Here is an 11696-nt window from a genome sequence, read left to right on the forward strand (position 1 = left end):
AGTTCTTGAGGGAATATATAGTTTCCCTAGCAAGGCATCTGCATTCTTTACAGCTCAGAGGGTTGATAGCTGAAACCCCACCCCTGTGATTCATAGTTCACAGGCACAAGCCAGGAGACTGGGTCCTGATCAAATCCTGAAAGGAGGAAAAACTCATCCCCATCTGGGAAGGACCATTCCAAGTCCTGTTGACCTCAGACACGGCAGTCTGGACCAAGGAAAAAGGTTGGACCCACCACACCCGAGTTAAAGGACCAGTTGCACTTCCAAAGGTTTGAACTGTTGAGAAAACTGACCCGAAGGTCCCAAAGGACTTAAAGCTTCATCTTCGGTGCCAACCTTTGTCCTTGGAGTCATTGGACTCTCAGTGGGTATGCGTGGTGACCCTCTTGGGTTGGATAATTCTAATTGTATTCTAGACTTTGAGTCAAAACTGCCTTCTCCCCAGTCTCTTGAATCACGTGAATTGTAAGTACAAATGGGGACTTTCCTAACCTTTGCCCTTCTGCTAGGACTGTCCTCTCCAGCCTCCATCCCTCGGCTCCCTCAGAGAAACAGTCTTGAACAATTAATGGAAACTGTAGCCCAAACCTTTAATTTGACTTACTGTTGGGTCTGTGGAGGACCCCAGCAGTTGGAGAACTGGCCCTGGGTCCCTGTTCCTGTAAGCCCGGCTCAGATACTTAGTAAAAGGTCTGAAGTCCACCTGCGTATGCCAACTTGACCGGGAATAGAGAAACATACTTGGCCTCTAACAGAGACCTGTGAAGGGAAGTACTGCTTAAATCAGACAGGGAATCTGTTTTGCAGCATAGGCTGGACTACCTCTGGGCTGAAGAAGGCAGGGAGTATGTGGTAAGCTCAATCTGTCCACTTGTTGTATGACAATAGATGATGTAGGGCAAAACAGTAAGAGACATTGACAAAGAGATTGGAAAAATTGCCCGTGTTCCAGTCCAGACCTGGTCCCCCCCACTCAGTGCATCATTGCGTTCCTGGTTTGGAGGAACCTGGTGGAAACAGGTTCTATGGTTTTTAGTAGTGGCACTAAGTGGAGTTATATTGCTCCCTGTTTGCTTGCCATGCATGATGCGATTAATTACAGTCACTGTGCATAAGACACTCTCCAAAATGATTAATTTAGAGGACTGCTCTGGGTCCATGAGATTGATGATTTTGAGGGGTCAAGAATGGGGATTGACCCCTGATGGGGGTAGTACCAAATTTGGTGTGAGAGACTTTCAACTATGGAATAAGGCGAGAAATTGAGTGGAATGAATGAAAGTCTCTCATTCAAGGAAAAGGATACTTAGTATTTTAGCTTCCATAACGCCTGAACTGTATATTTAAGTTTAAGAATTAACCCCCCCCTTCCCCCGCTTAAACTTGCACATATGCCACATATGTCCACATCCTACATGCACATAGGGTAAGCATGCCTGTAACGGCTGTCTGTTGGTTTGAGGTTAGGGTGTTAGATTAAGAATCTTTCCTTATTTCAAGAAAGTGAGGACAACTACACACGCCCCCCCCTCCCACGGATGAGGATAGAGGTCCAGGGTGTTTTGGTGGCTTCTTTGACTTGTTTTCGTAAGGGAGTTTTGGGGGGGTCCTTTAAGGGGTACATAAACTCACTGTCTGCCTTCTGAAACTTGCCTCCCCACCCCAGACCATTCTGGAGTAGGTGATGCCCAACTCTCGCGTGAGACTTGCAAATAAAGCCTCTGTCTTTACCTTGAGAAACCTCTGATTGTTATTTCATTTTGGGGGATTATTGTCCCACACAATAGAAATACGTGGAAAATGAGAGAGAAAAAGAAATGTGGGAATGCTAACCGCTAGACCATAGGGGAAGCTGGTAGTTTTTTTGAGCATTGTAACATGTATACTGTCATTCTGTGAATTACTGGCAGCTTTTTTTCCTGGTTCTGTCTGTAATTGTTGTATTTCTTAGTGTCTCTCAGTGTGGCAACAATAATGTAAGGTAAAAGAAGTGATGGTCACAAAGGGAGTAGAGTGCTTTGGTTTTTGTTATTCTGGGTAGGGCATAGTTTAGAATGGGACAAAATAGGAAATTGGAAGTGTAAAGTTTTCCAAGTAAAAGTGTAAAGAAAGGCTGAATGTGTTAAAGAGTGCCATAAGCTTTTCTGCATCTTTGAAGTATTTAGTCTAGTTTTAGTGCTTTTTTTGATTTAATAAAAAGAGATTAAAAAAAGACTGTGCCCTACGTTCTCCTTTTACTGACAAATACTCAACCGGGCAAGACTTCTCTGAAAGATTCAAGGTAAGAGTTAAGTTGTAAAGGTGGTAAAGCTTTAAGAACTTTCCCTATATTTTCCTATTCTATTCCGTGTGTAATCAGAAAAAAACACTAGATCATGGGGAAGTTTTCCTTAATGAGAGAATGAAAAATAAAATTTAAGGAAATCCTTGAATGGGACTGATAGAAAGACAGCGAGGGCAATAGATTGAATTGGGGGAGGTTAGCAACGTGGAAGGAGACGGAAGTGCTGAAAGGGGCAAAGGTTAAGGTGAACAACCTTCTACGCATGCGCACCGTTGGTACATTGTGCTAGGCGTGGAAGAGAGTCGGGGAGAGGCGGTAGCCATGGAGTCTTCGTCAAGCGTTGGGGAAGACGGAGGCGGTTGTTTCAGAAAGGGTACGTCACCCCTCAGTCCTCGTTCATTTCTCGGGACACCTCGGAACCCTCTCAGCGCCTCCCCCTTGCTCGGTCCTTCCCCTTGCACTCAAATGCTGTATTTTTAAAACTTTTAAACCGACAACCTTCCTCTCCGGCATTTCCACCTGATAGCATAGGAACCCCCGCGCCTGCTAAAAGTTGCCTTGTGTTTGTGTGGTATCTTACCCGATACAGCGTTAAGCGTCTTGAGAGCAGAGGACTCGTGCCTGGTAAATGTCAAAGCTTAGTAAGTACATGATTGATCTTGGTGCGGAAAAGAACCCAGACTCTCAGGCTCTGCCACTGAAACACCATGGCAGTAAGGCTCTGCTAACCTGAACAGACTTCAGAGGTTCGGCTTGGTAATGGAACATGCATCTCTTACCACAGGGACTTGTCACAGAAGAACTCAATAGTATGTTGGCGTGGGAAATCCTTAAGCCTCATCAATCCAGAGACTGTTTACCAAATTGTAATGGGTTGTGATCTGTGCTAATAGAGACTGCTCATAAATGTCAGAGATTTTTGAGTGCGTGGTCAAGTCCTGAGTTGTTGTTCTAAATTATTCCATATGTTGACTAACCCTAGATTCTCTTACCTGCAGAATCAGAAGGAAACCTACAACCTAGGACTGAAGACATAATGAGCAAAATCAATGAACTGCAACAAGGTGAGCCAAGACCTTGAAAACTCCCCAGACCACACAGAGTCAGGTCAGTAGCCTCTGTAGTCCTTCTACGCACCTGGTACTCACTTACCTCAGTCACGCTTCAGAGTAGAGACACGTGTAGGGAGGTTAGGGTTAGTCAGACAGGGATCATAAAGGAACATGACAGTAGAACTCCACGCTGAAGAAAGTGCCCAAAGCACCAGAGAAAAAGCTAAGGAACTGACCTATGACTTAAATTGGATTTCTGTGTCTGACTTTACATAACTTTGATACTGTTTTTGAGTTACAGGTTCCTGAACTGTAAAATAAGTGAGAGAAGGGAGAACATGGGAGTACCCACTTGTAAATACCTCCTTTTGTCTTTGTTTTGACAGCTAAGAAAATTGCAAATAAGGAACTCTGTGATTCGCAGGCCCGCAGGCAATCCCTGCAGAAAGAGCTAGATGAAGGTAGGTGCCACGGCTTCAAACAACACTTGTGTCGCCAGAACCTACCATCCCAAAGGCACCTGATTTGGTCTTACCAAGTCAGCTTTGCACATTTCTCTAACCTTTAATATGAGCCGCTGAAATCTTGAAAAATTTTAAAGTTCTACTTAAGTCAACAAACTCCTGTCACACACGTGCTGTGTGAAACAGTCAGTGCCGGGTAGTGAAGGGAGAGAGAGAAAGTACAGACATTACCAAACCACAGATACGTGCAGTTGAAATGACATGTACAAAGCAGCATATGCTTACGTCCTCCTATTAGGAGAAAAAACTTCCTAAGAAAATAAGACACAAGTTAAAACAAAATTTCAAAAGAAGCACACAGTTATACTGAAGTGCTCCCATTTCATTGGTATTCATTGAAAATGTTAAGTTTGGAAGAGACTTTGGAGATGATCTCTTGTTGGTTGTCCTTTGTTCTCAGAACCACAGCATCAGGGAGGTAATGCCAAGGACTTGCAAGCGAACTGGATTTTAGTGAGAGACAACTGTGCAAAGTCACAAACCTTACTTGCTCTTCCAGAGCCGTCTGGGTCCAGTGGCAACCTATAGATCGGGAAAACTGGAGATGAGCTAGGATGCAGTAAGAAACCTTTCAAGCTAAGGCTTTCAATAGATCTCAGTTTGAGTGAGGCAATGGCCATTCAGTGATTAAGGCCTCATAAGAAATGAGGCAGAAAATGGCCTCTTTACCTACTGCGAATATATTTATTAATTAAAAATTCAAAGAAATCAACCTCAGAGGAAAAGACCTTCGGGATTTTTGACCAAAACAGAGCCAGACAGGGCTGAAACATAGACCAAGCAGGGCTTGGCCTGGCATCCCTTCTTGGCTGCAATGAGATCCAGAGTGCGGTTAAAGCTGGTCTTTAAGAGAGAAAAGAAGTTTTAGAGGTTAAAATTTACATCCCCGTTGGACAGAGCACTCACGCTGCATCAACAGAAGGAAAAAAAGAAAAAGGCAAGGAAGGAAAAGAAAGAAACAGATTATCTATTACCATCTCCAACTACACAAATGGCTTTTTTTCCTTTCCTTTCTTTTTTCCTTCTTTCCTTCCTTCCTTCCTCCATCCCTTCCTCCCTCCCTCCCTTCTTTCCTTCCTCCGTTCCTTCCTTCCTTCTTCCTTCCCTTCCTTCTATCCACCTGACTTATCACACACTTACCTGAAGGTGCTCTGCCCCAAGGGAATGTAAATTGCAATCTCTGAAACTATTTTCCTTTTTTTTTGCTACCACTCCACCTCTCACTGATTGGCAAATAATAGGTCCCAGGCTAGGCCCTATTTGGTCATTTTTTGGGCTCTGATTGGCTTAGGATGAATGTAATAGGAATTGCTTCTGTTTTGCCAAGCAACCCTGAGGATCTTCCCTTTCGGGGTGTCTGTGTGTCTGTGTGTCTGTGTGTGCGTGTCTGTGTGTCTGTGTGTGCGTGTGTGTCTGTGTGTGTCTTTTTAAAGAGGCTGTGCTTTGCCTCATTTCCTATTAAGCCTTAATCTGTGAACTGGCATTGCCTCAGTCAGACTGAGACCTGTTAAAGACCTTAGTTTGAAAAGGCCAAGGTCTCCTTCTGCATCAAGGGTCATCTGTAGTTGTCCTAATCTATATATCTGGCCACTGGACCTACATGGCTGTGGAGGCGAGAGTGACGTTGATCACCGCACAGCCCTCCCTCCCTTAAATCCAATTCACTTGCATGTCATGGAATCACTTTGTTGATGTCGTGGACCTCTTTAAGAATGAAGGCGGAACAGCAAGCAACTTACTGCTTTACATATGGCAAAAACAGAGCCACAGACCACCCAAGGCTGTAATCTGAATTTATCTTTCTCTTATGGCTCCTGATACGAAAGTCCATTTCCTCTCTAGAGCTTAGTTTCCCCCCTTTATAAGGAAAGGGCTACAATATCAAATCAGTCAACAAGCATTTATTAAGTGCATATCATTATGGTCCAGGCACGAAAGAACCAAATGTAAGGAATGACATTTGTGTTCTAAGAGAGTTTTCGTTCTAATGGGGAGGGCCACAGGCACATATGTAAACAACTAGGGGATGAATATAAAGTGAATACATACATTATGGTTAACTGTGAGGTGGTTATTGAGGGATACTTCTAGAATGTTGTGGGGATCAGGGAGGGCTTCAAACACGTGGTGGTGCTTGGAGAAGGAGAGGAGTTCTGGGAGATGGAGATAAGGAGGGAGCATATTATCGTCATGGGGCCTGGCTATTGCAAAGACAGGGAAAGGAAGTAATATGTCCTGGGCAAAAAACAGAAGGCCAGCTTGACTGGGTTGTAGACCACAATGTATTTTGGAGATAAGTTGGAAGCGAATTGGAAAGGGCTTTAAGAGCTATACAGGAATTTATTTTTGATTGACTAAAATTCTGCTTTTGGACCCCAATTCACTATCTGCAAAGTGAGGAAGCCTCTGGAGTTCTTTTCTCTAGGCCTATAACCCTAGAAGCCATAGGGAGCCACTGGGATTGATTGAGCCTGCAGTTTGGGGATACTGTGAGGCCATGTCTGCCTGGAAAGAATTTGACCACTCAAGCCTTCTAAAGTGATGAATTTATTGTGACTTTGGGAGAAAGTGGAGAGATTCAAAGTGAATGTGCACAATTTAAGAGGGCTAAGATTGGTACTTCTCTACAGAAAAAGACTGAGAAAATTTGGATGGGATTAAGGAGTGTCCAGTAAGCTACTTAAGTAATCTTGTTGGGTTGGGATAGGCCAGATGCCTTGGTGGGGAGGCACTAGTGATCTGGGCTACTGAAATGTAGGAGAAAATTCAGGGACTGGGTTTCTGCCAAGACATGGTCTTTCCTCTTAGGGTTCCAGCACAAATCCCATAACACCCTTATTGTGATATGGACAGATCCACGCTTAAGGAAAATCATTTTGGCAGCTGATTGTCACGCAGTCAGCTTGCTCTACGCCAGGCATACAAAGAGTTGGGGAGGACAGAAAGGTGAGGTTGACTGTAATTTCTCTCTCTTGCAGTGAGCTTAGAGGAGACACGACTGAAGGAAATCTTGAGCGAGAAGCAAGGTATCAGCCAATCAGCAAGTTTTTATTAAGCACTTAGTATGCGCTGGGGACTGTGCTAGGTGTTGCAGATGCAAATACAGTGAGTGAAATAACCCCGACTTTCAAGGAACTTAAATTGTAGAGGGGAAGACAATTAAATAAATGTGTGTATGTATATATTTATATATATATGTATATATGTGTATATATATATATATATATACACACACACACAAATAAAAGTTAATTAAGATTAAATATAAAGAGACCACCTTCAAATAAATGCACAGTAGTTAAATATAGGGTAGTTTGAGAAGGAAGGAGCTAGTAGTAGGGGTAGTAGGGAACCTGGCTCCATTGGTAGGTTGTTCTACAAAGATGGGTCTTCTGAGACCACAGTTGATGTGCCATTTAAATCCCTTTCTGGCCCTTTGGCCACTTTTGGACCTCTTACATTCTAGAAACTCTGAAGATCCTTCACCTGCACTGCCAGGAGAAAGAAACTGAGGCAGTAAGGTCAGTGGCAAGTTCTCTCATTTCCCTTGCTTTTAAATTCACCAAAACCTATTCCATTTCCAGCATCCTATGAGAAAAAGCCTCAGCAAAGCAGTGTTGAACTACCAGGCTTGAGTAGCATTGGTGCGTTGGTTTTGCTTGTGATGACAAGGTAACAAGCATTTATTAAGACCTTACTACGCCTTACCAGGCACAGTGCTAAATGTTGGGTGTACAAGAGTATAAAATGTCCCCAAAGTTTTCTTTTTACAGCTCACAGGATTTTGGAATCTGAGCACCCAAAGGTATAAATATAATTGATTTCAATGCTAAACGATATTAGATATAATTGATCCCAGCGGTAAATGAATGCTCCTTTATTGTATGAAGCATGATTCAGAACATGATGGCTAAGACGGGACACAAACTTCCAAGAAAAGTGAAATGTGCCCCTTCACTGACCTCTGACTGCACAGCTACTTTACAACCATCAGTGACAAAAGGAATTCTTAAGGACTGCCTGAGAGGGATAAGAGTTACCAAATTCTAAGGTTACCTCTTCCCTCCACCTTTGTTTCTCCAGACAGCAGGCAGTGTGTGAGGGATACAAGAAGAGGATAAGAGAACTGAATTCCAAGATCCAGGAAGAAAAACTGAAGAAAAGGAATCAGAGGTAAAGCCTTGTTTCAGCCTTTAGGCTAGTGTTTGATGGTCTTCTCTGGATTTGGATTGTGAACTAAAGAAAACCAGAGGCAGAAGACTCAGTCTTCCTCACAAATATGAGATACACAGAGTAAGGCTGGAAGGGACCTGAATCATAGAATTGACAAAAGCTTGAAAGGACTTTGGAGATCACCTAATCCAAGCATATTGCTTAGCAATAAGAAAACTGAGGACCAGGGGGAAGATGGGACTTGCCCAAGATTGCGCACTTATGCAGTTGCAGTTTCTTGAGTCTCCTGACTACTTGTCCAGCACTTTTCCCCTCCTACTGTATTTCTTCTTTCCTTGAGAAGTTCATAGAAGATCAGACTGTTTGGGAAGAGAGACAAGTGCAGTTAGGTCCCTGCCTTTTCCTTCACCTTCCCTAGGAAAAACTCGCTGGAGGAGGGAGCAGTGGCGCTTCATTGGTCCCAGAGGTCTGGGAGTAGTGTGGGTTGGAGGGTGAGCCTCTTCTGGTAGTGATCCTGACCAATATTGTGCTTTTTTCCTTAGAATGGAGTTTGGCGAGCAACTAGAGGAAATGATGGAGAAGAATAAGACCCTCTGGGAATTCCATGTGAGGGGATACCCTGTGGCCAGAACTTGAAGAAAACATGATTATTGGTGGGGGGTATGGAAGGTGTGGTGTATGAAATGGAAAATACCTTCACAAAGGGACACACCTAGCATACACAAGGGGACAGTGAAATAGCCACCATAGAGCACAGGGAGAACTGAAAGGGTAGTTATGGAGAGTATATAGTCACTGGATTAAGGAGCTGTGTTTAACATAGAGGAGGGCAGTGATTTTTTAGACAGTTTCAAGAAAACTAGGTTTGCAGTCTCAGTAGAAGCTTTCAAGTAGAAGACGTATCTCAGTGATGTAAGAGATTCTTGTTCAGGAATGGGTTAGGAAAGAACGTCTCTGGTGTCCTTTGCAACTGAAATTTTGTGAACTTTAGTGAGGTGTGAGGACAGGCATTACTGTGGAGGGAGGGATCTTTAGGTGCAGCTGGCCTCCTTTTCTTCTTTCTATTAGAAGGCAGACAAACTGTCCCAGGAAATCAGTAACATCAACAACAGCAAGGAACAGCTCCTGATGGAGGGTGAGACACTGTTGGAGGGCAGAGGGTGGTAATGAGGAGGGAAAGGTGAATAATGTCTGTTTTGAGAAAATGAGCTTTCCATTAGTAGGATTGTATGCCAGATTCCCCTAAGGATAACCTCTCTTTCCCATGAGGGGGAAGAGGAACATTGCCCCAGATGGAGCCCAAGACTAGGTGTCCACCTATTTAGAGTCTTCAGGAAGGGAGATTGGATAGGGACCGGACAATCCCTGATGAGAAGGCATCTGACATAACTTGTCCTCCTGTGACCAGAAAGGCTAACTCAGGAGAAGCTTGATAGTGTCCAGAAGCAGCTGGACATGCTGACCCAGACTGAGGCCAAGACTGAAGCTACAGCTGTCACCAGTGTGGATGCCTTCTTGTGCAGTGAGGAAGCTGCTGCAGCTGTGTGAGCCTCTGCTGGGCACAGGGGGAAGGAGGAGGAAGTAGAGGAGGGTTGGCTAAGCCTGGGGGATTGAGGAGTGCTTCCCAGAAGAGACAGCTCTGATACACAAGCAATATTTCTTAGGCAACTGTTTAAGGAAGAAAACAAGAAAGCCACAGAATTCCTGGAGGCAGCCTGCCTACGCTATCATCAGCTGCAACAGAAGTACGAAAGGTGAACCCCCAAGACTCCCCAGAGGAGGTGGTGATGAGTTGGTTAACTGTTTCTTCATCTGTATCTTTCTCTCTCTCTCTCTCTCTCTCTCTCTCTCTCTCTCTCTCTCTCTCTCTCTCTCTCTCTCTCTATCTCTCTCTCTATCTCTCTCTCTCCCCCTCGCTCTGTCTCTCTGTCTCTGTCTCTCTGTCTCTCTCTGTCTCTTTCTCTCTCATTCTCTCCTCTTCCTCTCCCTGTCTGTCCATCTATCCCTGTCTTTTAAATGTTCCCTTTGCAATTTATCCCTCTTTCTTTCTCTCTCCTTCACTCTCTTTTTCCCTTTCCCTCTGTGCATCTTCCTTGTACAACCCATCTCAATTTGAGCTTCCCATTTTTGGCTCCTGCCATAGGCTGAAGAGGGAGCTAGAATCTGTTGACATCAGAGCATCCAAGGAGACACCAACAGCAGAGGCTGCTGAAGGGGAAAGTGGCATCGTTACCAAGGTAGGTGAGGGAGAGGTAGACATTCTGAAAGTCTCTTCTAGCTGTATAAGAGCTCAGACAAAGAAAAAGAATCAAAGGCACCTAGGAGACAATGACCTAAGGAGGTGCAGCAGTAGGTCTGCAAGATAGATGCTGGCATCGAGAAGATTAATAACAGGCAGAGACTGAAGGAGAGGTGTGTGGTGGGGATGTTACTATTAACTGGCTCGTTGTCCATTCTTATCCTTTTCTGGCCCCCTAGTCTGTCATGGAGCTTCCTGGGACACAGAAGAAAGATCAAGAAGTCAGGCCTGGTCCTGGCAAAGATCCTGCCTAACTACGTTCATCCCCATCCTAGAGGTTCCCAGGGAGTTTGGTCACCTGTAATATAAGTGAGGTGAAGCTTTGCCTGCACCAATTTGGAGATACTCTAGTCTGGATCTTGAGCTCTAGCCTGGCCCTGGAGATGCCTACCTGAATAAAGCATTCCTCATTCCTTGCCCCTGGGTCTGGCTGTGCTTCTGTCTTTATTCCAAGTCTTTAGCCCTTCAGTCAACTAAGCGTCTAATAGGTACCAAGCACTGGGTTAGGTGTTGGGCATAAAAAGGCAAAAGCAAAACAGTTCCCATCCTCAAGACTTAAGAGAAGCGTAAAAAGGAAAGAGAACTCTTAAGGGGTTGAGTGAGGTTAAACTGATCACATTGCCGTATGGTAAGATGCCACTTGTACCTACAGATTTTCTTATTGTTAGGGCAGTTTTAGGGCACAGGTGTGAATTGAATATGATAACATGATATCCAAAAAATAAAAGGTAGAAAGAGGGAAAGGGAAAGGCAGAATGCAGTAAATCTCAGAAAAAAAGAAATGTGAAAGTTTTTAATGAGGAAAGGAAGAGATGGAGTAGCAGAGAATACACGTGGAACATTATTCTCATCCGAATTGCCTCAAAAAAGGAATACCACACACTTAGGGGGATATAGAAATCCATGTTACCCCTCTGGAAAGTCACAGGGAAGGGGATAAGATAAGGGAGAGGGCTGATAGAAGGGAGGGTGGATTCAGAAGGCAGTAAATGGAAGAAAAACATTTTGGAGGAAACAGAAGCAAATAGGATACATCTCATTGTAAAAACAATTGACCTGGAAAATAGATACAGGGGAGAGAATTGATGATTAATTACTGGACTATCTGAGAACAATGATCAAAACAAGAGCCCAGATGTTATGTTTCAAGAAATTATCCAGGAAGACAAAACAGAAATGGAAAGAATCTACTAATCACCTTATAACAACAATGCTGCTTGCAGCCGCTGTGGAGTTGTAAGGGCAGTAACACCAGCACACAGGAAGGCGGCCAGCACAGGGTTTTTGATTGGCTTTGTCAGGAAAGCAACTTCAAGGAGTTTGCAATCTCACTTTAATTGAACATAGATACATGATTCACT

At 44.0% G+C, this 11696-nt stretch overlaps 1 protein-coding gene across 1 annotated transcript; it reads left to right on the forward strand.

Annotated features, from left to right (window-relative positions):
• Nucleotides 1–478: 478 nt before the first annotated feature.
• LOC118833329 (synaptonemal complex central element protein 1-like) lies at nt 479–10589 on the forward strand. The gene is made up of 13 exons (XM_036740693.1): nt 479–710; nt 2532–2660; nt 3286–3351; nt 3726–3800; nt 6842–6889; nt 7330–7384; nt 7947–8036; nt 8579–8642; nt 9105–9171; nt 9445–9580; nt 9701–9790; nt 10180–10273; nt 10515–10589. The coding sequence occupies exons 1-13, from the start codon at nt 479–481 to the stop codon at nt 10587–10589; spliced, it is 1221 nt and encodes a 406-aa protein (XP_036596588.1).
• Nucleotides 10590–11696: the final 1107 nt, after the last annotated feature.

Source organism: Trichosurus vulpecula, unplaced genomic scaffold (genome assembly GCF_011100635.1).
Source record: "Trichosurus vulpecula isolate mTriVul1 unplaced genomic scaffold, mTriVul1.pri scaffold_31_arrow_ctg1, whole genome shotgun sequence".
NCBI lineage: Eukaryota > Metazoa > Chordata > Mammalia > Diprotodontia > Phalangeridae > Trichosurus > Trichosurus vulpecula.

Bases quoted from the DNA above. Each gene is read 5' to 3' on its own strand.
- LOC118833329 (XM_036740693.1), top strand. From the start codon at position 479: ATGGGGACTTTCCTAACCTTTGCCCTTCTGCTAGGACTGTCCTCTCCA. The intron at 711-2,531 runs GTATGCCAACTT...GCAAAGGTTAAG, and splicing joins AAGGTCTGAAGTCCACCTGC to GTGAACAACCTTCTACGCAT. The intron at 8,037-8,578 runs GTAAAGCCTTGT...TTTTTTCCTTAG, and splicing joins CTGAAGAAAAGGAATCAGAG to AATGGAGTTTGGCGAGCAAC.